At 45.8% G+C, this 27,882-nt stretch overlaps 2 protein-coding genes across 2 annotated transcripts; one reads left to right on the top strand and one right to left on the bottom strand.

The window, feature by feature from the left end:
• Window positions 1-1,974: 1,974 nt before the first annotated feature.
• On the top strand, window positions 1,975-13,063 carry T265_10950 (hypothetical protein; the record flags this gene model as incomplete). Its single annotated transcript, XM_009177470.1, has 6 exons — window positions 1,975-2,512; window positions 4,037-4,222; window positions 5,191-5,380; window positions 11,434-11,496; window positions 11,910-12,049; window positions 12,488-13,063. 6 exons carry the CDS (start codon window positions 2,090-2,092, stop codon window positions 13,001-13,003), a joined length of 1,518 nt encoding a protein of 505 aa, XP_009175734.1.
• Window positions 13,064-17,620: 4,557 nt separating this feature from the next.
• Window positions 17,621-18,357, bottom strand: T265_15300 (hypothetical protein; the record flags this gene model as incomplete). The annotated part of the gene is made up of 4 exons (XM_009177471.1): window positions 17,621-17,690; window positions 17,730-17,806; window positions 17,838-18,043; window positions 18,198-18,357. Coding segments are annotated over 4 exons (513 nt in total), but the record flags the coding sequence as incomplete, so codon positions are not given.
• Window positions 18,358-27,882: the final 9,525 nt, after the last annotated feature.

A 27,882-nucleotide genomic window follows, 5' to 3' on the forward strand; every position in this document is an offset into this window, starting at 1 on the left:
GCGTAGAACGACTACGTGGCATAAGGCTATCGGCAGAAGGTAAGTTGGAAAACACTCCGGTGCGTCCGTTACCGCCCTACATTTGTTAAACATGACCAGCGTTTGTGGAGTACAAAAGAAGATCGCATTTCTTTGAGCACTGGTGCATTCGAATTGAGGTAAATTTATCGTCTTGAAAACCAACTAAGCGCGACTGAAGTGTGCTGCATTGTGGACAAAATTTTATTGAAGGCCACACATGGTCAACGTACCATCGGACCTTTGCCGTGTTGGTACACAGTCAGGAACCCGCTTCATCAGTGGTGAGACACCTTTACTAAATTGACTAGGTCCCGTAGCTTATGGCACTGTCGTAAATATCCGTTTATCGTTATCGCCTGGACCACTGTCTATACCGTTTTCAACCTTATTGTATTTGCTTCAAATATCGTGCAGCTTCAACCAACATGCACCTGTACAAGATGCATGGTTAGAAATCTAAACGTAAGACATAATTGCTTTGGTTACAGGGAAGCCTAAGCAAACCTCTTCCGATATGCATGACTTTCACGTGATACGACCCAAAGGACGACGCAGCTGCTCCGTGACTCTTAGTGCCACCGTTTGTTCTGGCCGTTTACAATAGTTCGCAATGGCCACGCTCATATAACCTTAACTGTTACGTAGCGCGTAGATTTCATATCGTGCTAATACTCTATGAACCTATGTGGCGATGATTCCGCTTCTTCCTAGGTGACTACTTATATAGTAATAACAGGAACGTCGTTTTCAGTTCGGAGACACGTGCTGAACCCGCTGGAATCGGCCTTGTACTAAAGAACCAGGTGCGCATGGCCTCTTTTCGAGTAGTTTTACTTTACATGTGTAAAAGTGTATCTTGTATTAAGGACATGCACCAGCTATTTGCATTTGTGTTGGCTGTTTATTCCGGTGCGTTGAGTGGCTACAGTATGGGCTATGCACAAGTACGATAACGCTTTGTGTGATATGGTAGAAAGCTAGGTCTGAGGAAACGTATCTCACAATCAGGCACGCTGACTTGCACCCTTCTTGTGAATGGCGATTAAAGAACTCGATTCCGGTTCCGTTTTCTGTCCTGGTGGGGTGGAGTGCCGAAGTACCGAGGTCAACGGACGACGCGGACGTGGGGGATACCTTACTCGAACACCACCAGCTGGGACGTTCCTTCTTGGGATCAGAAGCAGTAACTTTCTGCAGGTGCAGTTTTATCCAGCACATGATCTTTCTCAGTGAGAGACTTCGTTATTAGTCATTTCACTTTGAATCGACTGCGAAGGATGAGTTCCTTTGAGCATCACTAAACACTTGTGATTTATCTCCCCTTATGCGTTGCACAAATCATATTGGTTTATCGTCCGATTTGTTGACTGTTTTAAGATAAGTAGCTCTGTAGCTCTTTATTAGGAAAGCCCGTTTATTTTTCGGCTAATTCCGAACAGAGGTTTGAGGATGCAAGGATCGACATGAAACCAACTTCATGTTGCTTTTATTCCGATGGGCACAAACCAGGGTGGGTTTCCCCCTGTGCTTAGTCGGCATATATCTCGGCGGGTGGTCGGTCGTGAATTGCCGGTAAACCGACACAATTTTGATAGCGAAAAAATTCTCTTTGACACCCAGCTCCTTCTATCATACCATTGTACATAACTGGACAAACTTGTCTTGATTGTGATTGATCCCTTGCAGCTTATCGAAGCCTCGTCTTTAATGTCAGTACACCTCAGGCAATGATAACATTTCGATGACTTTCGGCTAATTCCGAACAGAGGTTTGAGGATGCAAGGATCGACATGAAACCAACTTCATGTTGCTTTTATTCCGATGGGCACAAACCAGGGTGGGTTCCCCCCTGTGCTTAGTCGGCATATATCTCGGCGGGTGGTCGGTCGTGAATTGCCGGTAAACCGACACAATTTTGATAGCGAAAAAATTCTCTTTGACACCCAGCTCCTTCTATCATACCATTGTACATAACTGGACAAACTTGTCTTGATTGTGATTGATCCCTTGCAGCTTATCGAAGCCTCGTCTTTAATGTCAGTACACCTCAGGCAATGATAACATTTCGATGACTTCATTACAATTACTTGTTCGATACACATGCAACCAAATTGTCGCTGGAAGCCGAAGGATACTTTTCGCCCCAATAAATCGTGCGGTTTCTTCTATAAGCAGTGACGTGAAAAGGATTTTCAAGCCTCCACCGACTGTTGGTCTTTTCCCGCACACTCATCCTGAATCATGGATACCTCTACTAACCGTTGTCCGGACGAGCAGTATTTTCACTTCATTACCGGCAGATCGGTTATGGGAAGGTGTGACGGGACCCAGAGGAAGCACAAAGAAGCGAGCACGCGGGAAACGTCGGATCGTTCGCCCGAAAATAGATCTTCACCGAGGTCAGCGCCTCGGTATGGGTAAAGGAAATATGGAGTGGCCCGGTTTGAACGTGCCTTTGGTTAGCGGAAGTCAACTACGAATAATCAAGGCGGTATGTTTTAGATCTTTGTGGTCGTAACAAGTGAATACTCCCATTTTCAGTCACTGGTCAGGCTTGGTACACCTATCTGCTAAGATAAATTAGGAACAAGCATTAGGCGTTTTTACTGACATAATTTCAACTGAAAGTTCACTCTGACTGTTGCTGAGTGTTGCAATTCACCAATTCTTTGTTGGATCACAGGACAACGGTGCGGCCATGTGTTCGGTCACACTAATCACATCGCTCAAGCGCGAACACGTTCGTCTGTTCAGACGTGAAAATTCATGCGTCCAATGCGCCGAAGTCGGACAGTCCACCATCAACCGCCATATGCTGATACGCCTAACTAGTCCTTAGCGCTTTTCCGGAGTTCAGTTGTTGTGTTTCCTGTGAATCACATGTCAGTCCATTATGAGGTAGACGCTTTAAATATAAATGGGTGTCGGATAAAACCAACAGACTCAATTGCATCTGCAGTCACTGACTAAATCTCTAATCCTAGGGTTCCGTTTGCCAGTTCGAGGCACCAAAAGTGGTAAAGCGGTATATTTCTGAATCTCACAGGATATGCGTATCAGGCTTCAATACGGTAAGTTCCCTGCGCGAGCAGCGGAAATAAAAAGTTTTCAGGTTTTCGACAACCACTGTCTCAGGAACTTAGTTCCTGTAGGCTCGTACCAGTGAATCTGCGACGAGACGATTAGAAACAAGCGTCCGGTAGTGCAACAAGGACCAGTCAATGTATTAGAAGCTTTTATGGTTCGGCTGTGTGGTGCTCACGCCGGGTGGTCGTTTGCTAACCAGTTCAGAGTAGCGCAAGCAGAGACGTGGTCAGTCGTTGACATGGCAAAACGGTATGAAAACGATTACGAGAACCGGGCTCCAGGATGTGGTAGTTCGACTCCAAGGCTTCTCAGTGGTGGGGGACCCTAGATAGCACAATGGCTTCGACCACGTCTTGATCCAACTCTGCTGAGAAACAAATGGTAATCAATTGTTGCAATAGGCGTTCACAGTTATTGTCTTCTGCGTTCAGGTTAAACATACGATCAAGACGTGCGTCTGATAAACTGAAGTGCCTTGCCTGTGCATTGAAATATAAAATAATGACTACTTCAGGGATCATCATGGTGGGCAAGAGGGTAGTTAGTCGTCCGTAGGTGTCTTTCGACGAACCAGATATACGGTTCATTGGTGCATAAACGGATAAAACAAGGCGAACAAAGGTCGTTCAGTATTTCGACCAGTGCGAGTTGGTATCGAGGTAGAAAGTCAGACAACAAAATTTGAGCTGTTTTCAGCCATTTAATTGAACAATTAAGCCTCAGTTCACCGACCTCGGGCCTGACCAGCACCAGTGCGACCCGCCACATCAGCTACAAAACCTCTGGAAGTTTTTATTATGCGTCGTCTAGATAGGGAGCCTTAAGGTCACCAACCGTACTTGGATCCTATATTCAGAGATGCAGCAGAACTACCCTTAGTCTATTCAACAAAATTACGTCATCCACCATCCGATACTTCCGTTTTTAGGGTGAGATGAATGAGGCCTACTTTCAAAGACTGGAAAAGGTGAGGAACCAATCTGCAGTGAAGAAAAAACGGATTAAGCTCCCTCCACTCCTCCGTGGTTGGACCGGATCCCGTCTGGAAGGTCAGTCGATTGGACCGCCGACACCGGAACACCCTGAGTTTGACACTCGTGTGATCGAAATGAAGGTACATTGTAATATGCTTGTCTTGGTTATTTCTAAATGGTTTACTCTTGATTAAGAGACATGTATAGACGTAATACACTACTCACGAGTCTGCTGAAAACCCTTCGGCACCCTCCGACCGGTTTCGCTCTTCTTGGGGCTCATCAGGTAGGCTCAGTCTCCGAGTTCCCATCAACCTTACGTTCTCCTTGAGCCCAAATTGCACGAACTTAGCGAACTACACTCATCTGTATTCCACTTTGGTTTTGACAGGAGACTCACCTGAATCTCTCGTTTATGACCTTCATTAGGTCCATACATGTATCGCGATATCTCGAATATCGTACCAACTGAAACATGACGCGGCCTGGTTCAGCAGCTGCTNGAAGCATCATAACGAGATATTCAGCTGGGTTCCAGGTGAGTTTCCTGTCAAGACCAAGTTGGTGTGCGCGTAAGGGTCAAGTTTCCACATGTCTATGGGCTGCGATTTCTGGCAATATGTCTATTGACTTTTTTTAATGTATTTTAGTGCAGGTCAAGTTCCTGTCTTACCCTTTGCTTTACTTTTGTCATTAGGCCAACCGATTTCCTATTTCATGTAAATAATGCCTCTGGTGATACCGGAACACTAAACTCGCAATATTTTGAACGTATTGTGCGCTCTCCCAATTTTCGAAGAACATTCGGGCACCCGAATCGCTTCCATCCTCACGGAGAATAAGGTATTTCAGATTGTTTTTTATGGACTCTTCGTTTGTGACCCATGGGATGAATTGACCTCCCAAATAATGGAAACCCTAAGTGATCACAATTTACTGTTAGCTAATTTGACCAGACGACTTTTCTCGGGGAATATTGTTTTAGGAACGGTACGAACACGACATGTGAATGGCTTCTTGCTTAACAATGCATTATCATACATGCGCCCATACTTTCTCTTTATGCCTAGTACGTTTCTCTGGTTTACTGCGTGTACTTTTCATTTAGGTCGTGGCTACAATGACAGCTACCGTTGGTCGGTACCGCAGATTTTCCGTGCTGGTAGCCACTGGGAATGGCAGAGGTCTATGTGGTATTGGAAAAGCGAAGGCCATCACACTGACGGCAGCAATTAAACGTGCGAAGCAGCGTGCAGCAAAGAGCCTGATCTCTTTCGAGCTGAAGGATAATCGCACACGTGAGTTGTTTTGTCGTGCTCAAAACTGATAGTTTTTTCGTACAGTAGAACCTCCATGGCGTACACTAACGAGTCCGGAAAAAGTGGTCACTCCAGCTAGGTGAACGTCTCAGTGCACGCCACTAGGACATTGATCTGTCCCTGACCATTAGAAGAGAACATTTTGAACGGAAAGACGTGAGGCTGGATTCGTACCAAAGTGTTTCGGTGTCAGGGTCAATTAGGCAGGCATTCATACTTACGGCCAAAAGTGGCTGTTGTAGACTAATGACCGCCTCAAAAGAGTAATACTGTATTCGAATTTTAATCTCTTTGGAGGTTGTTTGTATGAGCCCGAGATAGCTCATTGTTTGAGGCGCGAACATACTGACCGTGGTTGAAATCTATCTCGGCCTTTTGACTGCACCTGTGTAGGCCTGGGCGACCTGGCATTATCTCGGCCATCGTGCTTCTTGCGGGTCGCATGGCAGCTGCCCACCAAAGGCGTGTACAGTTGGATGGTAGGTTCTTGATCGTTCATATGACACCGAAACCAGAATGAGTTTTCCCATCCGCCATCAAGGGGTAGTGATTTCCATTTGTCAACGAAACCATCGACGAGATCCGTTATTCGGACCGATCGTTGAGTTGATACTGAAACTCTTTGTGCTCATTCTGGTGTAAGAAGAGATTTCATTTTCTCAACATTTCGGACAAATTCAATTCTAGTTGATTTTGCTAGTTGGTAATGTGGGTTGTGACATTTAATTAAACAGGGAACGCGATAGTCTTTCCCACTTATGGCTTCATGTGGGACCATTTTGGTGATCTTCGACTCCCGACCCATCCTTCTGGGCCCCGTGCCATATGTAAGAACTTTTCAGAACCTTCCATCGATTTCTGAGTTTGGTGGTATTCTAACATTTTCCGCTGTGCAGCATCAGTTTACCCATAGGATTCTTGTGAAAAGGAAACTGACTATTCCTTTTTAGTCGTTTTGATCAGAGTGAACAGAGCTTGTGCAGGCAGCTTAGTAATAAATGAAACCAGATGAGAAGGTCAAAGCATGAATCTTGTATCCGCTCACCGAAACATAAACTGGGAGTTCTGTGCGCGTCTTCTGGAACTTGGGGAAAAAACGTCATTACATTAATTTTTGTAGCACTACTATTTCTCCAATGTATGCTGTGGAAACCAACATTTCGGCTCATGACAGTAAAAGTGTTGAGAACAAGTTGATCACGAATCAACTTATCTTGACAGCTGCTTGTGGGCGCGTATATGGAAATTTCAAAACATGTCTAGAAACGCCGAACAACACGTCCTGGATACAGGCTATTGCCTGATTCGATAGAACCAGCGCATGATTGACCGTAGCCAAACTACGAACAGTTGTCTACACATTAGATATAACAAGATTACGGCGAATGGTCAGAATAGTGTATGCATACGGATATCTGAATTTCCGGATCTTCCCTGATGCAGCAATTACCACAGACTGTGACTTTGCAAGGAGAGCACGTCGTGGCTACCTTATCGACACGGTTATCGTTCGTCCACTTCTTGCGTTTTCTCTGCAATACTAGCAAAGTGCATATTCGTTCAGCTATGGCATCCTTCTGGTGCCTAGCTGCCATGCCAACGGAAGGAAGCACGAGGGCTGGGATACTGCCAGATTGCCCAATTAGTCCAAATGCTGAGGTTGGGTGCGAACCACGGACCTTCCGGTCCTTAAGCTGATGCCGTAACCACTAAGCTATCTCGAACCCCGGAAAATGGGTAAGCCCGTGTGCAAAGAGGATGCACCATAAATTGCCTGTAGATAATGTCAGCGCCGACCATGTAACACTTTACTTGACGACGACTAGTTTCACACATGTTCCCACGAATGACGACTGGAGGTCAATTCTGTTTCCTTCAACGGTTGAGACCGAACAGCCCCACGTTTGACGTGACGGTGCTGATGCACATTTTCAGCCGTCCCGAAGCAAGGAGTGCCCCACTGAGCATGGTGAAGGAGCCAGTTAAAGCTGAGTTCTCTTTCAGACTTTCGGACGGCGTTACCAGGCTGGGATTCATCAGCACTGCACAAGACTTGGGGTACTAAGTCAGCGTTCTCTCACAACCGGGCGTGAGATAACTCAATAGTTAAGCTGTTAACTTACTAACTGGAAGGTTCGAATCCAGCCCCGGCATCTCGACTAATCCAGTCTTGGCTTGGACAACGTGGCAGTATCTCAGTCCCCGTACTTTTTTTCGGGGATGCTAGCTAGGCACCGAAAGGGCTGTTATATTATTAACCATCGAGTTGAATATTGTGCCTCGATGAATCTCCGACACCATTTGTCGGACACTTTGATATCAAGTTTCACAACCATTAATAAGGACTGGCAGATCGCCACTTTCAATATGCCGGCCGTCGCGCACAGGTTGATTTCGCTTCTCCATAAGGACTTTGTGAGCCGCAGAAAGGTGTCTTGCTGCATTGTTATCTGTTAGATAAAATAATGGTCTCCAAGTATGGAAATATTGTGCCACGTTCAATTTCACTATCTGCTTGAAGGGTTAACTGTTGAGCATCTACCTGTGTGAATGAATTTTTATTACTGGTGTTTGCCCGTTCGACGATCTAATAGCGTACAGCTTGTAGATTTTCTAGGTTTTCGATAGGTAAGACAATGTCATCAGCCAATCCACAATCTACTTGTTTAGGCGCGGCTGGCTGCCCACTCATGACGTCCATTAACACACGTAATTAAAGGCACTTTTGTCTCATACTTGAGGGGGGGGGGCAAACGCAAGACTCTTTTCTATAATCTCGGACCCGATGAGTAAGCTTTGATGAGAATAACGAGTTGGTATTCTCTCAGCGTGAAGCAGAGTCCGCAATTACTCACAGTGGATAGAGTCATATGTGGCATTAACTACGACAAAGCGCGTAATAATTTGGCAAAATACACTCACAAGTTAAGCTGGGTTTAATGGGAGACTCAACCGAATCATTGCTGCGTCTATCGTTTATGATATTCTTCATCTACAGTTCTGTCCAGTCTCGTGCTAACGCCAACTTAATTTTCAAATGAGTATATTTCACCAATTGCCTACAACTCACAACACAAGGTTGACGGAAATTGAAATTGTGCCTACTTGATGAGTTCCAAGGAGGGCGAAACCTGCCGTCAGTTGCCGAAAGGTTTCCATCAGTTTTATGAGAAGTGTCTCGTCAGGCAGTGGACATAGCTCAGTGTCCACAGATTCGATGCAGGGTGGCTACGGAACTGACCCACGGCACTTCCTGGGGCGGAAGCACTCTTCGTTAGAACATGTCCGAGTATTCCGTATTTCCGAAAATGGTTAGAGTAGTATGGAAACAGACAGTTTAACGAGTGTCAATAAAGCTGATTTTCCGGTAATTTCCGCATACCGTTTTGTCACGTTTATTGCTCAAGATGCGACAATCATAGAGAGGGACTCCGCTTTTTCAAGCAAACGGAACAATGTAGATAGGAGTTAAGGATAATGAGGACTCTATATCTCTGCACCTCAGGGGCGAGTGTCACTCTCCAATTTTCCTGTCGTTAAACTGATTCACAGCTGAAGTAATCTCTGGTTGATTAGGCCATCGCAGCTGATGTTGTAAGGCGTCAGTATCGGTGTTTGTACGTTTTTTTCTGGGACTTGATGTCGCTTATAGTTGGCATAGGTAATTCATCCGTCGTTTCTGCTCTGAGTGATGAACTTAACATAGTCATCAACATGTTTGCAGCCGTACTCGACTCTGTGTTGTTCCCCGCGAGTTCTTTGGAATAGCGTGTGCCGCGAGTTGGACAATGTATAAGAATGGTATGAAAGAGATTACGAAGAACTCATATGCTGTTGATGTGCTCCGTCCTCCAGGACGGAATGGCCTTCCTGGCAGCCGATCGATTTCAGTGACGTTTGTGCTTGGAGGTATAGGCACTTCGGATTGATAGCGTAGGTCAGCACCAGGTCCCTCAATTCACTCTTTTCACCATAGGGCTCGCAGTATAGTTAGATAAACTATGGGGTTGCACGACAGTGAAGCATCTATCTCAACACTGATGTTGCTGTCGCTGTTAATGATGATAAACATTAGGGAAACAATGAGCTAGAATCAAGGGACGTATCAGGACGTCCGCAAGTAATTGTCAGATCCCAGGGCGAAAGGTGTCCGGACCAGTTCTAGGAGAAGGATGCGCTTGTATTTTGGCTGGTCTCTGAGAGCAGCATAGCTGAAACACTCGTCGAGTGTTCCAGGTTGAGACCAGCCTTACGATTTAGAAGGACTGGTTTTTGAACCATCTACGTGAACAGAAGAATAAGTGGTAGTTAAAAAACACCAATAGATCTATTGTTACTCAGGTCAACGGTGTTACAAGGGCCGTTTATAGCACCGGAGGAAATTTTTGGACCCTGATCGGCTGAAATCTCAACACACCTGAAGTAGTGTTGGTTGTTTGGAAGGCGCATTCCTTAACGTCAATTAACAATCGTTCGGTTATCATCAGCTTTAAAAACCGTGTACACGTACAGTGGTTATGACTACCGGTTCCATTCGCCGACGATATTAGAAAATAGAAGTGGACAGCTACGTATTGGAGGCAGTGGCTGATATGGCTGACGCTTGAATCCAGGAGTGACAGCATAATTTTCATTCGGGAGATAAGGAGGAGAAACTATGCAATGAAGGCAATAACTTGGATGCATTCGCGACTGGACATGTCTGTCAGTGTCTTAACCATTGGTGTGTCCAGTCTTGGGTTTCCCATCCATGGAAATGCAGCTTAATTTGTTTGGTTCCATACTTCTCTACCAACTGATGACCTGGCCTATTGTGGTTGTGCGAAAACGCTGTCTGAGGAAGTCGATCGACTGACATGTGGAGCACATGACCAAGCCAGCACAACCTGTGGAATGTGATCAGTGATATATCGTGGGCGAGTTATTTCTTCTGAAAACCGTTCGACGTACTTCAGAATTACTGATTGTATGCTCCCACCAGATTCGGACAATGCTCCGACGGCGCCTATAATCAAACGTTGAAATTTCTTCAACGTTCTCCGCGCGCATCGACAGGCTTCTATCTCACGTAAGAATATGTGGCGCACGGAAGCCTAATAAACTCGGTCCTTAACAGATAAGCTGATGTCATACGCGCGCCACAAGTGATGCAGATTGACAAAAGCTGCTCTTGTTTTCCTGATCCAGATGTAAATATCGTATTAGGCCACCACCAGAACTGATACAGTTATTCAGGCGGACAAATTCGTTTATTCCCACAATCGGTTTATCCGCCAGCATGTGGTTTGGGCTTGAGCCCACTTAGTCTTGCAGAAGCACTCTACAATTTAAGGTGTGCGCACACCAAAAAGTGAGGCAGACTTATTTAGATTACTCGGTATTGTCTGCATTGCCATGCCATCATATTTCAGTGATATCCCGTGGTAATTTGATCGCATAGGAGGAGTCGGACAGACAGCATTGAACAACACCAGCACAGCTCCTTCAACACATTGCCGTGTTTCATTTACGTGTTCGTTGTTGGTTTACTGAGGGTGTAGCACCCTTCGGCGCGTAGACTCCGCGCCACCCGAAGGAATTACGAAAGCTGAGGTAATGTCAGTCTGCCCAAGGTTAGACTCTTACCCTCACTTAACAAGTCGCCGAAATTAGATGTGGGCCGTTTTGCGACTTACCACGTACCCAAGTTAAGATGCACCTTTCCAATCCACCGACGAACGCTAAACTTCGAATTGCGGTAACCGAACTGAAAAATGGAAATGCTGTCGGAGGATATGGTTTGTTTGTTAAATTGTGTAGACGGGAGGCATCAATATTGTAGGACTCGGTTTTTCGCCTGAATAGCAGTCTGTAAAACTGAATATGTCCCGCAGAAGTTCCAGGACACCGTCATCGCTGTGTATGTTGCGGTTAGGCATTTACTACCGATGTACTGCTGTCATCGATGCTGAGTAAACATAGTGACATATCCCCTTCTTCAGTTCTGGTCAATTTCACATTACCCTTGTGCTCTGTTTTTTTTTCATCTCCAGTCTGGCACATTGGTCATGTCCGGGAATGGCACAGTTCTATTTTTGCTAAGCCAGCTGCAGAAGGTAAGTATTCCTGGTGAACAGGTTACTTAATGATCGTGCGATATTTTTCGTATATTCTCCCTCTCAGTTCACTATTTACTAGTTGATAGTGGAGGTGGGTTCATGTAGATACGTTCCATTATGTATAGCTCGATCGTTCGTATGTTTTCAGATCCTTTCAACATAAACCAAAGACAAATCATAGTACTGTGTCACTACCAAACCTTGTTTCTCAGCTTTTGTCTATGTGAATCAACGAAACACCGGAGACTGTATTTTTTTGAGTTGCCACCGCTGTTCTCCGTAGCAGATTAACCGGGTGGCTGGTGTATTTTGATTCTCCACAGTAATATTAGTGAACACTTCTGCGCTTATCTTTATGTGGCCATGTTTTCGACTTGGACATGATTTACTTTTTTCGTTTATTCCAATAGGATCTGGGTTGGTTTGCCACAGGCTGCTTCGAACTTTGTGCCAAATTATTGGAATCAAGGATATGTACGCAAAGGTCGAGGGAAGTGCAAGAAATTATCAGGTTCTTACTCGTGGATTTCTACGTTTGCTCAGTGAACAAGTACGTCTAGTTATCTGCTATTCGCGATGCAGTTCGCCCATTCAAGTTACACGTTTTGAGTGTCCATCTGAGGTCAACATATCACAAGTTTATACGCAAACAGGTGTTGATTAACACACTAGGTCAAATTTAAATAGTGGGTTAGAAATCCCAGAAAGGTTTTTTGGTCGCTTTCTGGGCTACTCGATGCATTAGTCGTCAATTTATCTGAAAGGAGAACCTATTCTTCTATTCTATCTCATCTTGAATGTGCATATGGTTTGATAGTGTGCCTTCCTACTTGAAACATTGCTCATATAACTGCTTGATGACAAACGCCAGTTTTGTCGATCGGGCCGAATTGACTGGTCACCCTTTTCCCAAGTGAGGATTTCGGTCTCATCATTATTTCAATGTCATGACCTTTCATTTGCCACATTTACTTTCTCTCGTTGTTAGCAAACATACTCGGACCTGGCAAATCGCGTCGGTCTCCATGTAGTTGCATTCTCACAGGATGAAGACATGTACCCACGGGTTCTGGCGTCACCCGATCCTGGGTGTTCAGTGGATCCGAATACTCCTGCTTTGCCAGCAAACACAGTAACCAAATCCGACACTCCGATAGACAATGACGAGCCCTTGTCAATTTTAGCCATATCGCATCCAGAGCGACGACGACCTCGTCGACCACCAGTGGAACAATATGAGTCTTTTCTAGATGATCTCGTTAATGTTGGAGAAGGACCGGCGGTCGCTACTGAGATGCGCGAGCTGGTTGCATCAGGGGAACGCGATCTAAATGTGCTGGCACTAGGAGGGCGGATGCCTTTGATCAAAGGAAAGAAGAAGCCGTTTTTCTGGAACCTGCCTGGCAACTTGAAAATAGCCGCTTTACAACATCGATACAGGAACCACGAGGAAGCCCGGAGACAGCGGGAAGTTTACGCAGCCCTAGACCAGCTTAACAGGTAGCCACAATCAACCAACTGTATAAAAATTCGTGAGTAATTTGTTTTAACAAATCAAACCCCATCTGAAATATACCCTTCTTCTATTTTGGAACGGACTGGGTAGAGCGGAACTCTGAACACGGTATTTGCCTTTCATGGCTGAACGGATGATCGCAGCAGAGCTGGTCCGCTGATACGGGGTTGCACTGCTATTTTGCTTCTTACTAACGTGCTGCTCCATTTTCCTTGTGCAATAGCCAATGATGTGGGATTAATCGCAAAATCTCCTAACTGTCAACCCGAAGGGAACGGACTATGCTTGAACTGCTTTTGCTACTTATCTTCATAACGACTTTGGTAGCGGATGAAGGCGAAAACCACGATGATATGGGGTGGCTTAGGTGATGTTACTATATCGTCCACCGTCACAACGCAACTGGTAGATTCGATCGCGCTTACGAGCTATAATCGGTTTTCAATCCCGAAGATGGCGCACACGCTGACAATAATGCATGCCAATCGTGAACTATTAGGTGACATTTGTGGCGGCTCGTAAATGTCCAGTACACCCAAGTCATCTAACAGAGGGAGCAAATTAACTACTGCTAAGCCACCGAGATTTTTATGACAAACGATTGTTCACCAAAATAACCGGATGACCGCTGATTAACGCTATTAACTGACGCTGACTGTGCGTTGGTTCATGTGATATGGGTGGATATAGGACATGACAGCATGCTGCATTCTATGGCATTTAAGAAGTCGTTGAGCTGTAGCACCCTTTCGATGCCTACTGCCATGCCACCAGAAGGAAGCACGAGGGCTGGGATACTGACAGGTGGTCCAAGCATGGACAGAAGTCGGGTTCGAACCACGGACCTTCCAATCGGTAACCCGCGCTCTAACCACTGAGCCATCTCGAGCATTTATGTTAATCGGTACTCTTACAACTTCTTATAACCGGATTCCGTAGGTTGCACGAACCTACAGCATATACTGGTTACCAGTTGAGTTTGCACTTTTGCGGATTGTGTCGTGCTCCTGATATGAATCTGCCCAAGTCCAGACAGGAGCAGTTGAGCTGCCGGATTTTGGTTTGATCCACGGACGTCCCGGCCAGTAAGTTCGTCTCTTGAGCTTACAGCGGAATTCAACTGGTGTTTAATACGCTCGTCTAATAATCTCGTTGCTGGTTAATGACACCAGTTGACTCGCTGTTCTACGGCGATCAAAAGTTTGCAAACAACTGAGGTCCCTGTAACGGAGGGTCCGGGTTCCGGAACCACAAAGTAAAACTGCTCTTGCATTCGCATTGCATACATGGCCCTCTAGCTCCACCGGGATTCGTTGCTGACTGCAGAAATAACGCTCCTTTATTATCCACACAGTTTATCCGTTATGGTAGAATCATTATATTCCAAGAGACGTCAGCGGATCAACAAACTCAAGGCTCCCACCGAGAGAACCGTAGCTAAACTCTCATAGACGCTTGGTAGTTAGCCCTAAATTCCGGGCTGTTTACGCGTCCGCAGGCCTGTTCGGACACATTAATCCAAGAAAGTATTTTCCATCAACAGCTGCGCTCACCAAAACGACAACTGGTCTGCACGTCAGTCCTCCCTTGTCATACTGGCAAAACAAAGCCAGCTTTATAAAAGCGCAAGACTTGATAGTTACGAGCTAAACAAGATCGAGATAACTCAGTGGTTGGGGCGCGAACTTACGGACGAAAGGTCTGTAGTTCGAACTCAGCATCTCGACTGCTCCTGTGTAGGAATGGTTATCTTGGCAGTGTCTCAGCCCTCATGCTTCCTTCGGATAGTGTAGCGGCTAGGCACAGAAGGGCTGTTACAGCTGAAAGATTAAACGCAGAAAACCACTGAAGTTAGACTCCTGTGTATAGGGCGTATCGCTCCGCACCTACCTGACTGAAGTTTTTAGTGCGCTCTACCTTTGGTGGTGCTGGATTGATATTCTACGACCGGCATAATTCCGATCACGCCACATAAAATTTTACACTAATTGGCTACACAGATCTGACTTTGGTATGGGCTACCAGGGCCACTAGCCGATCCCGTGCACATACTATGCGCCCCAAATCATACTGTTCTTCTTGTTTTACTAAACAATCATAGCCTACCGCACGCGCCTATAATTGGTTTTAGAAATCCGTCTTTTTCTGCTTCCGATTAAAACGAATACCAGTATTCTAATGTCTTCAGTCTCAGTACAACGCTAACATTCTCTGATAACAATTTACGAACCGCATGACTTCTGAGTTGAATTCATTGAACTGTAGGTCTGTGTCATCCAGCGCATGGAACTTTTGAACACTACAACTTGTTTACTGGTTGTTCAGGTATTCATAATCACTACAGGAATTTTCTGTTCAGCCGTCATGCAGAACACTTAAATGAGTGGCACAGATAGGCTATATCTCATGAATTCAATTAGTATTCCACAAGCGGATTAATAATCATTTGTGATATAGCCGACGCGAATGGATACCCCTCACGGTTGACACAGTGGCCTACATATTATTGTCGGATTTCGGCTGAAAGCCAACGGAAGTGGGTAGGCCTAAGGATCCGTTAGACGCATGGATGCTGCTGTGTGGCACTGCGCTTGAGCGTCACTGTATCCTAACAAAGTGATTCATAGTGACTTGGAAGTAGTCCACTTGTTTCAAAGGTCTATGTAGAGGCGGTGCACCATGCTTTTCCGATCGCCGTCATCTAGAACAGTCGCATTCACTTATTTTGCCTTAAAATCCTAGGATATATTTCATCACCCGTTACAGTATGCGTCCGGCGGTATGAGCTGCGACGAAATTTGGAGGAATGAATAGCACCGCCGAGTACACATGGTTTCTACGCCCCGTAATTATGGAGAAAATAGATGGAAAGATCAGCTATTTACTGAGGTATTTACTCTGTACAGCCATTTTATTTACCAAACGAGCCACAGATTTCTAACCGTTCTGTCTGTTTCAGTTGACTGAAGTAGATTCAATTAAGGGTGTACTTTGTCTATGCCTAAGTACAATGCGTCTCGAAAGTCGAGTGCTCTGTTTGCGCATTACGTCCTCTCCTCTATCGAAAGAAACATGTTTTTCTCATATGAAACACTGAAGTTCGTTTATCCACACAATCTTGCGAAATAGACAACACTGATTATTTTACTCAATTTTACTCCATCAGAAGATAGTGTAAAATGCCCTCAGTGTCGACATATTCCGATAGCGGCATAAATCCCGCTTTGTGGCGGGAAACACTGGTGTATCGGGCTGGACTGCGTTGCAGGATTGTCTGGTTAACTGTATTGCATGGTTTCCTTGAATTATCGCATTCCTGAAGTCAATTTGAATCTGCGAAACTGCAAGTTAAAAAAAACTAAATTGTGTACGAATACCGCGCATTTATGAGCGAAACATATGAGTGCAGCTCACGACTGTAATCAGCAGGGCGTGTTCTGCAGAAAAGTGGGTATATATATGGTACTGGGACATAGAAAGCATAGCTCAACCTTTGACTACACATTAAGATCTGTGACTTATTGAGGTTCGATATGAAAAGCCAAAGTGTATTTACATATACTAAAATTCTATTCACTTGGTTGTAAGAAGCGGGCCTGGTCCGGAATTTCAAAGAATGTGGTAGATTTCGGGCAGCTGGTACTGCTGCAGGACTGGATGCGTATCGAGATATTGGTTGGATGCATACATTCCTACACCGTACTGGGTAATACAAGGGCGGCCACATTCAGAGGCTGAGCAACTAGTGTGGGATTTCGTCCGGATCAATCGTTCCAACTCGCCTTTCGGAAAACGGTATTGTTTCTGTTCAACATGTGAAGACAACACCTTACTGCCTTCGCATTCCGATTACAAAGTTGAGTACGGCTACGTTCAAACAGCGCTGACTGTTGCCTGATAGTTACTTTCTAGCGTTTTTTGTTTCATTGGACTTTGGGGACCGAAGCGTTCGCATCGTAGCCGGAAGGATGGTTAAACACTTAAGCCTGAGGAAACAAAAAAATCCCGGCCGCTATGATAGATGTTACTGGAATTTCCAGTACAACTCCTCTAGTGAACTGCTTCCAGATCTGTGAAGAATGCATGTTACCAGGTTGGGCATCCCCACTGGCGTATGTGTAGCTACACTGGACACTTGAATGGAACTACCAGGTGGCTAAAACTGAACGGCCATCCAGTCTATCTGCATCGTAATTCAATCAACAATGGGCGTCGAAAGGTGTAATATCACATCAATTATTCGATAACAAAAGACTTGATCGTATCACATTGGTGCCTATAATAAATTATTCACAGACTGAAACTTTTATCAAATTACTCAGTTCAGTATTTAGGTAGTCATGTTTGACGTCATTCAAATGGTCATCAAAGTCGTAAAGGCGCCTTTCTAGTTTCCGTTGCAAAGAAAGATTCAACCGGTCTGCAGCTTCGGCAGAAACCGTGTGCCTATAAAATCAGGTTTGGAAAGTGTAAAAATTGGAGCTTACTTGGTTTCTTGCCATTTGCCTTGGGACAAAGAGTACACGGCAAAATGTCCTGCCTCAGCCGGGTGTAAACGGTCGTTCTTCAACTAGGATGGAATGAGTTGACGGAGCAACCGCTTACCATTATAAGACAGGCTGGACCGGATTTCTCATTCAATTTTTCTGCAATTTTGTAGGCGAAGGGGGTCGGCCTAATTTTGTTAGAAGCTAATATTATAATTAGTAATTACATGTTATCGTGAAGATGTTCATTGGCTTGAAAATAACCGCAAATTCTGAGCTGAGACATGGTACAATATGATTCAATCTGGTATAGTATTATATCTCCACAAACTAACCTGATACAGCGCTGTTTCAAGCATGGGGGTTAGGGTGAGAGGTGAATGAAACAGTGGGACGTAGTCAACAATATTCATTTCGAGAGCGTCCTGTTGTCGGCAGACGAGAAGTCCATTCACAGCATAAGCCGGGTGTTTAGCAGCGTGTAGTAGCATTTTGACGGCGGGTAGATAGTCTAAGTTAATCGCAGAAGCCATTGCAAACGCTGAAACAGGATGAAAAGGCTTGCTAAAACAATGGATTATGCGACGTTAAATGAGTAACCTTCCAGAGGTAAGCAAGTTCGTCGGTTTGGAGAGCATTTATGACGTTATAACCTCTCGACCACTATCAAGTTGAGGGTACAGACAAACACCCACGACGAATCCCGTGAACTGACACTGAGTGATTCGACAAAGAAACAATTGGCGAAGCATGAGTTATCCCAGAAACCTGAGAGAATATCTTAACATTCAAAACCCTGTCAAGGCTTGGGCAACTTGGCAGTATCCCAGTACCCGTTCTTCCTTCGGGTGGCATAGCAGCTAGGGACCGAAAGGGTGCTACGGCTGAACGATTATTTTTTTAACATCCGAACAAAGTCTCCCCACCACGAGATCTGGTGAAGTATGAACGAGTGCGGTGAGACGAAGACCCCAGATTTGAAGGTGAGGGCTGGGACACTGACTTCTAACAACTCATCTGAATCTTGGGTCATTTTACAATTATCCTTATCTATTTTTATTATTCAATTTGGTACGGGAGTGTGTGCATAAGCAGGATGTGCTTTCGCAACGCAGGACACATTCGCCCTCTCACGCGCATGCAAGTGAAGTTCGAGATGTAAAATGGTGGGATATTGCTCAAATGGCGAAATGATGGAATTCGCTCGCCTCACGGTTGCACATTTTAGACAGGTTTATGGGCGCAGCACCAATACACTTATCAGACGAGATACCTAAAAAGTCACAAGGATTTCCTGTCACCATTTCATCGATATCCTATACACAATGGGTCTGTCAATATTGTGGTGAACAGCTGGATGAGACGGCGAGGCTCGATGAACCGGCAACAAGTCAGGTGTGAAAAGCCGTCGCATATTCGTTCCCAGCCTTGAAGATGAAGACAGGTGGTTTCAAGAGTTGTTCGTTCGGCTTGTTATGTATAAGGACTTGATCGTTTCACCCCTCGACCGGTGGGCTGAATACTTCGAACGATAATCGTGGCCACCAGAAGCCATGCATTTGGAGCCCCCAGATGACGTAGAACCCTGGACGGTGTACGTGGAACCCCACACGGACTCGGAGACCTATAACTGCTTAGGTTCTCTCAAGCACCACCGAGCTGCTGGTCCGGATGACCTCCCCCCGGTTGTAACGAGTGTTGGCGTCATTGATGCTTCGTCGCCTTATGGTGGCTCGTAAAACACTGACTCCATGGCATCAAGCGGGATTCCTACCTGGTAGAGTCTGCGTTAACGGAGTCTTCACATTTCGTCAGGTGTTAGAAAAACGCCATACGTACAGTCGACCCACAATTCTAGTATTCTTGGATTTCCGAGATACATTCGACTCGGTTGACCGGTCCGTTCTCCACACGCTTGATCATCGTAAACATAAGAATTTTTCCGTGTTCTCACACTTCTGGAAGTATGAGAGTATACGGAGACCTCTCCAAAAGCTTCCATACACAAAGCGATGCCATCAGGGGCGCCAAATAACTCTATTCACATTTAGCTTCGTGATCGATGATATAATGAGACGAACGCTGGGTCTTAAAAATCGTGGTTTGAAATAGCCTCTGACGAAAATCTTGTCGACCTGGAATATACAGATGACATGGTTCTCGTCTTTGGAGGAAAGGGAATGCGCAGGTTTTTTTTGGATGATTTGAGCAAAATCATTTCGTCCTTTGGAATGCACTTTGCACTTGCAAAGTGTAAGGTCATGCTCCTGCATATGCAGCCGCTGAACACGCCACTTATAATCCAGAGAGAGGCACTCGACATTGTGGAGCGGTTTGCATATCTTGGAAGTTGTGTTAGTTCCGATTGTGGCGTGATAGATGGGGTTAGTGCATGAATCTTCAACGCTCAGGTCACGTTTGCTAATTTGAGACACCAATGGCGGCAAAGCGGTATATCCCCGGATCTCAATGGACGTGTGTATCAGATGGCCGTGAGACTTGGTCTATTCGGGCAGCAGAACTGAGATGTCTTCAAATGTTCGACGATCATTGTCCGAGTACCATAGCTCATGTGGTCTCAAAACCACTGTTCGTGTGGGTTGGTGCGGACGAATCCGTAACGGGACAAATAGAAAAAAAGTGTTCACTTGTGCGACTTCCATTGAAGAATGTATCCAGCACCAGAGGCTGTGTTGTTTAGGCCATGTACTATTCGTGCCGAACCATCGTTTGCCGAAAAAAGTGCTGTTTCCCCTTCCAAATTCAGAGCGGCGGAAACAAGTGGCCAACCTTGACCTGACACAAAGCATCATCATTTGCAAGAACCGCGTACCTGTCATACAGTGGTTATAGGTGCAACAGTTTCGTTGTCAGCCAACCTTTAAGTGGGGGGACTGGGAAGGGAACTATTCATCGAAGACATGAGCGCCATCGATAGCGCCACTTGGCCATGCCTGACAATCGCGCTAACCATTGATGTGGCCCGTTTCGAGATCCCCATCCAGGGAGACGGCAATGAATATCGCAGCTGGGTTTGCTAGTAATGGCCTTCAAACTTCGCTGCCATGTCATTGTTTGACCTCCCCGTGGCTCGTTTCCACCCTTCACATGGTTGCGCGAAAAGAGCCCTTTGAGGAAGCTGGGCGACTGGTATACGCAGCTCGTGGCCAAGCCAGCGGATTAGTTAGTTATTTCTTCCGAATACCATTCGACGTATTTCAGCATTGCTGATCTGTTGTTCCAACAAGACTCGGCCAATGCTCCGAAGACATCGATGGTTAAAAACGGAAAGTATTTTGACGTCCTGGACGCACAACGACTAGGTTTCTGACCCGCATAAAAAAGACATGGAGCGCACCGCAGCATTGTAAAATAGACCCTTGACAGTCAAGCTGATGTCATGCTTATGCCACAGGTGACGCAGGTCCACAAAAGCTGCTCCGGCCTCCCCAATCCGGATGGAAATATAACCTTTCTCTAGACTATCTGGACCGATACAGCTGCCCAGGTAGACAAAATTGTCTGCTACCTCAAGCGGTTCATCCGCAAGCACGAGGTTAGGGTTCAAGCCCACCCAGTCTTGAAGCAGCACTTTACACTTCGCATGTGTGAAACGCATGTCAAACCGTGAGGCGGAATTACTTAGATTATTTAATAGTTCCCCTTACCACAGAGTCAGACCCCAGAATGGCTATGTCGTCTGCGTACTCCATATCTGTGAGCCGACACCATAATAAACCAATACTGTATTGGCAGTGAGCATGTGAACGAAGCGTGGCAGAAGGCAAAAGAAGCTATCTTGGCGGTGCTCACTGCTGTCTTTCCGATGTCTCCAATCCGACCACAGGACCTCTGTATGTCGTCCAGATCGTTATCCATGGTTGGTGCCAGCAAATGCATACCAGTAGGCAAAAAAGACGGTGCACACCAACACCTAAGACGCCAAATATGAAGAATCTAAGGAAAGACCGAGAGCTATGGCGGACAATGGAAGCTCGGGAGACAGAGAAGGCTGTTGCTACGAGAAACAGCCGTGCCCTATATCAACTGATACAACTGACTGGCCCTAGGAAAGCAACGGTCAGCAAAACGATAAGTGACAAAAAAGTCTCATCAATTCACTCGCAAAAATGTCGACTGGAAAGATGGGTCGAACACTCTGAAGAACAGTTCAGCTGACCTCCTGCAACACAACCTATAGAGATAGTTCACAGGGCCGAATAGGATCTAAACCTTGTTCGCCCGTCGGAAGAAATAAAGTATGAACTATCCGTACTGAAATGTGACAAGGCACCAGAACCGGACGGTCTGTATCCAGCTCTCTTCAGAAAAGACGGGAAATCCCTGGTGACCCGTCTGACAAAGCCCATCGATGCGATATGGAATGAGGAGAAAGTGCCTGAAGAATGCTGAATGTCGACAGTTTTCTGTATCTTCCAAAAGGGTATGCGGACGCTGTGTGAAACCCACCCTGGCATCAGCCTGGTATTTATGGTATTGAAGGTGTTCTACGGCGAATGAATTTCGGATTTTGTTCACGGACCCTTCCTCTAGCCTCCAACTCAGAAGTCTGACCCGCTGGGCATGGGGTGGTGTGGGTTTTAGGAGACCCTTCCCACAGCCGATGACTCAATAGTCTGACCTGCTCAGCTGTAGGGTTTACTATAGCCAGAGGGCGCAGGGAGTAAGACATTACTGTCTCACTCCTTATGCGACTGAAAACAACGGGGGCCTTTTCAGAAACATCGGGATTTTTGGTTTCAAAAGTATCTCGACTCTATTGAATAACACGCCAGCGGTCACGAATAAATGATCTGAATAAGCGGTTTTTAGGGCCGACTATTTCCAATCCATCCTTCTTCGGGGGAAGGCAGAACCGCTGCTTCCATCAATATGATCGTCTGGGAGGAATTCTTTTCACACATCTTCACACTCCTATCACAGAGATCAGATCCAAAGCTGTCACCTTGTCGTGGTGGTCGGGCTTATATACTGCAATGATCCGGTGGGATATCCTGGCTGGAACTCAGTTTCTAAAGGTTCAGCCATGTCAGGAAGGCCAACGGGTCAGTTTAAACTTGCGCGCTTATTTATCTGCTTTGGATATGCCACGACACTCTCCGTAGTCTTGATTTTATACATTCAGTTCTGAGACTGAGAAGAACAAGTACTATCAAGATCTGTCAGCAAGAAGGACGGATATAGCAATCCTGGCAAGTGACGACTAAGTCCGGTAGAAGCACAGTTAGGTGGTCGATTTGGAGTCGATGATGAACGCACGGATACCGGACGGCGGCTTCTTCAGTTGTGTGCAGATCGCCGTCTGTTGCTCGCCAGTACGAACTTCCAACGCAGACGCACATACCGGGTTACTTGAAGGCCAGTTACCGAAAGACAGTCGTGGACTAAATTAGACCGTATGACTATCAGTTACCGATGGAGAGTCTCAGTTAAGGATTGTCGTTCCTTATGGGATACACAACTTGACTCTGATCACGCCATCGCCCACTTAGCACTTCGCTTTCCACCAGCACTACGCGTACAAAAGAGAGCAGCTTTGTTAATCAACTTCGACAAGTTTCAGTAGCTGAAGAGTATCGAGCCAATCTGGCTAGAAAGCTACTGGAAACGCACAGTCATGTGAACGACGAAGATTGCTTAAAGGATGAATCGAGGAGAGTTAGAGAAGCGATGCTGACAGCTTTCAGAACTGTTTTTCCAGCCCATCTGACTCGACTCAATGAACACCGAATACCTTCAAGATCAGCAGATCTTATTGCGGCCAGATAGGCAGCAATAAGCAAAGCAACAAACGATTATGATGGCGCACGCAGATCCCTCAAACGCCGGATACCGGAAGCTCAAAGAATAACAATGAACACTGATGAATTTCGAAGGCCTAAGAGATGGAGAAGGCTTTCGCTGCAGGAAACGGTCACGCCCTGTTTCAACTGATCCGATCAACGGGTCAAAAGAAGGCAGATGTGAGTGACACAGTATGTGAAAAAGACGGAACAGCAATTCACTCCCTCAACTGCCATCTTCAGCGGTGGGCTGAGTACTTCCAAGAACAGTTCACCTGGTCTCCTTCAATACAACCGCTGGAGGAACCAAGTAGGTTCGAATGGAACACTGACACCAAGCCACCATGAGCAGCCAAAACCCAGCGTGAGATTTCAATCCCAAAGCGTGACAAGGTACGTGGCCCAGATGGTATACAATCCGCGCTTTTCAAAGAGGGTGGCGAGGTCCTGGTGAACAGTCTGACAACCATACTGCAAAAGATTTGGAACGAAAACAGAATAGACCTCCTTGACAATCTTGCCAGTTTTCAAAAAGGAAGCAAGGACGTGATGTGAGAGACTGGGTAGGATCAAACCTACACCTCATGTTTGCAGGTGAGCCAGTCGACGTGGTAGATAAATTTACTCACCTGGGCAGCTGTATAAGTTCCGATGGACTGGCTGGGGATGAGATTATTTCTCGAATCGGAAAGGCCAAGGCAACGTTGGCCAACGTCCGACACCTATGGCTTCGACGTGGCGTGAGCTTGTTTGTCAAGGGAAGAGTTTACACCGCCGCGGTGCGATCCATACTGCTTTATGGATCAGAGACGTGGCCCCTACGCACAGAGCACATACGGATGTCAGCGCTTGATCATTGCTGTCTCCGAAGCATCGAATTAGTAGTGCTGACGGACGCCAGATGGTCTTAGGAAGAAGGAACTCTCCGCGATAGATGAATTACTCACGCTTCCTAGGCTGCGCTGGTCGGGTCATGTACTCCGCATGCCAGAATAACGTCTACCTCGTGGAGCTCGTTTCGCCCAGCCCTGTACTGAGTGGAACAGACCGAGAGGTGGACAGTGTATGACCTGGCAACGAAGTACGAAAGTGCTAACCAGTAAACGTAGTCGGGTGGGCAACTTCCGCCTCCCTAGATGGAAACCCCGAGATTTAAATCACTAGTGGTTAATGACATTGGCGGAAATGGCCCAATCGCGCAGTCAGTGGCGCTCGTGCATCAAAGCTATCGCCTTCAATGCGTAGCTACCCAATTTCCGAAAAAAAACTGAACATGTCTTCGCCCCCAAGGCTTGGTTGTACGTTCTACTTTTCCGTTTTCCGGTGGTCGAAACTGTAGCAGCTGGAACCAATGTGCCTATGGCACACGGTTTGTAGCTGACAAATTGAATTGAATTCTATCACAGAGGACAATACGACTTTATTCTCAGACCCTGTTGTGGTACGATTACTCGTAGTACGGGGTCTCGCTTCTCTTCGTCTGACTGCGCCACTTTGGCCTTCCCGGCATGGTTGCACCTTGTCGAACGAAGTTTCAGCGGAATTATCGCAGCATTCAAGCCCGAACACCGCGTAAAGGTGCTAGCTTATAGGTCGGGTAACAGTAAGGTAAGTCACGAAACGTCTTGTGCTGTCGGTGCGATTCGCCTTCTAGAAAGGGGACCGCATGATCACCACTGCGTCTGATTGGAGACGATACATAGTATAGCTGCTAATCGACATAAAAGACGTCCTTTTTGTAAGTTTCTGTCCAGATTGCCTGAATGAGTGTCTGGAGGTGCAGGCACCTCGGAATGATTGTAGTAGGTTAGCAGAAAGTCCCTTCCCCATCCAAATTTATTCTTTTTTTAAATTAAAGCTTTCAAACAAATGATAATTGCACGGCAGTGAAGTATCAGTGTTGAACACTGACGATGATGATGATAACATGGCGTTACTGTTCAATGTTGATGGAGAACCTTGTGCGATGTACGATCGGTTTTTTATGGAACACAGCAGATAACCGGTGTCCCCGAGTTTAAATCCATCTTAAATCGCAACCGAACATCAAACCGGGTACAATTTGAGACAACAGTTTTTACAAAGCAACTGCAAGGCAATACCACCTGTAGTTCCAGTAACCTCAAAGGAGCACTACTGAAACCCTGATGCATAATTTGTCGGGGAAGACGACAAAGGCATACGAGACTATCTTTTTAGAAAAAAACCTGCTGCCAACTTGATTAGAGAGTATAATTTCGATACAGAGTCTAGAACTTATGAAAGTTGGTCCAAGAACCATAAACACACGTTTTGGACCGAGTTTTCTCGCTTAGATGATGCACCGAAATTTCGATTGTAGCTCCGGATATTAGAGATATTTTAAACTGATCGGTACACAAATATAGACTCCCTGAGTTCAGCTCAGGTAAACAGCTATAAACTATGTACCAAAGGTACATTGGTCGTTGAAAAATGAGGAACCAGTGAGATGTAGTTACGCATTTGAGGCTATGGCGTATTCAAACAATTGATACCGAATCATGCTATTTGTCTGGAGAAACACGAAGCTAGGTGGTCACACTGAAGGCAATGGTTTTGATGCGAGAACGTCACTAACTGCGTGACTGAGCCGTGTCTGCCAGTGTCACTAACCACTGGTCAATTGGGTCCTAGGGTTCCTATCCGGAGAGCGACAGCTGTCAACTCGACTGAGATTACTGGTTAGTGCTTTTACACTTCTTTGCCATGTCACACACTGTTCGCCTATTTCGTTTAAACTCAGCACAAGCCTGAGCAAAAAGATCTGTGTGAGTTGGGCAGTCCACTGACATGGGAGTCACATGTCTTAATCGACATAGCCTATGAACTGCGAGCAGATCGCTGGGGAACTCCTTCATTCCAAAACCACTTAGCATACCTTAGCATTGTTGATCCTGAGTGCTGCAATAATCCCGCAAGCTACACTGGCTGGAACTCCGTCAGAAAAGATGAAGTCATATACTAAGGCCAAACAGGAGCATTAAAATAAAGAGCAGCGAGAACCCACTTTATTTGGCAGTCTGAGAATAAAGTCGTATTGTCCTTTGTGATAGAAATATGTTTCTTCCAAACGACAAACATGTCCATATTTATGAAAGCAGGGAAGCTGCCTTTCCAGAAAAGGTCAGCCCTAAAAACGGCACATTCCGATTGCCCAAGAGTTAGTTGGCCAATAATCCAATAGGATCAAAACCCTATCAGGAACCCGATATGGCTTCAAACGCGAGAGTATTAGGAGTGAGACAGCTTTGCCTCATTTGCCGTGCCCCCAAGCAAGGTCAGCTTCCCACAACAGAGCAGGTTGGACTGTAAATGACCAGCCTTGTACAAGGCCCTCCAAGAAAACGCTATTACCCACTGCATACCCACGTCATACTTTTGAGCCTAAGGCTCAGGGCAAGGTATCCGAACTAAATCCATCCTCCCCTTACCGCGTTGTAGGTCAATTTTTGGGTCGAAGTCCCAAGATGGAGTACCTCAACTAACACCTACGGCCGACGTCTCTTCTCAATCCATTTACACCCTACAAGCAAAAGTAGCTGATTTGCTCGTTGGATATCTGGAGAAAGTGCATTATCCACTGTGCTGCCCAGTAGTAATGAACAAAATGATACTTTGCTAAATCCCAGCGATCCTTTCCACATAACAAATTTCAACGTCCATGCTCTACGGTAAACTGCCAAACGGGCAATACATTTCCAGAATCCGAACCCTTTTAACGTCACCCAGCGTTCACCCTTAAACATGCATCATCAGCAGAGACAGCAGCATTAGTGTTGACATTGATGTTTCACTGCCGAAAACCCAAAGTTTAATTATATTTACTTAAAAGAAGGGAAAACGGTGGATAAAGCAAGGAGCTGAAACACAAAAGATTTAAGTGTGTTCCGTGATCTACAGGCAATCATTCGTGGAATACATAATAATGATAATAACAATAACAATAATAATACTAATGGTTACTCCCAACTGGTGGGTGGCATGACGTCAGGCATGATCATAGTGTTACGGTTAGGATAAAAGCACGATTGGCGGGATTCCTGGGTACAGTGGATTGTGCGGAAAAGGGACACTGTCATAAACAGTGAGCATTATCCGATATGGAGGTGGTCACCCCTAAACCGGCACGAACACATACTACTGCACTTTTCTCTTTTTGGAAAAATATCAAGCGCAGGCAAGACCAGACCCTAAGAATTTGAAAGTGAGCGTGGAAGTTCCCGTCAACCCCATGTCTGAAATCAATTTGCTGGAATGGATTCCAGTGAACAGTCGATTTTCCGCTACCCAATCACACTGGGAGCAACTGGACATAAAAAGTAGTGCCTGTTTATTTTAACGGCATACCATCATCACCATCATCGACAGCATGACATTAATTGGGCTGGAAAACAGCACTCTCTTCGGCAAACGATGGTTCGGCATACGTAACACACGTCCCAACCAACGCAACTTCTGGTGCTGGGACCATTCTTCAATGGAAGTACCCGTTACACAACCGAAAACGCGCTTTCTAACTGCCTCATTACGGATTCGCTGACACCAACCCACACGA

This window comes from Opisthorchis viverrini, assembly GCF_000715545.1.
Source record: "Opisthorchis viverrini unplaced genomic scaffold opera_v5_426, whole genome shotgun sequence".
NCBI classification, from domain to species: domain Eukaryota; kingdom Metazoa; phylum Platyhelminthes; class Trematoda; order Opisthorchiida; family Opisthorchiidae; genus Opisthorchis; species Opisthorchis viverrini.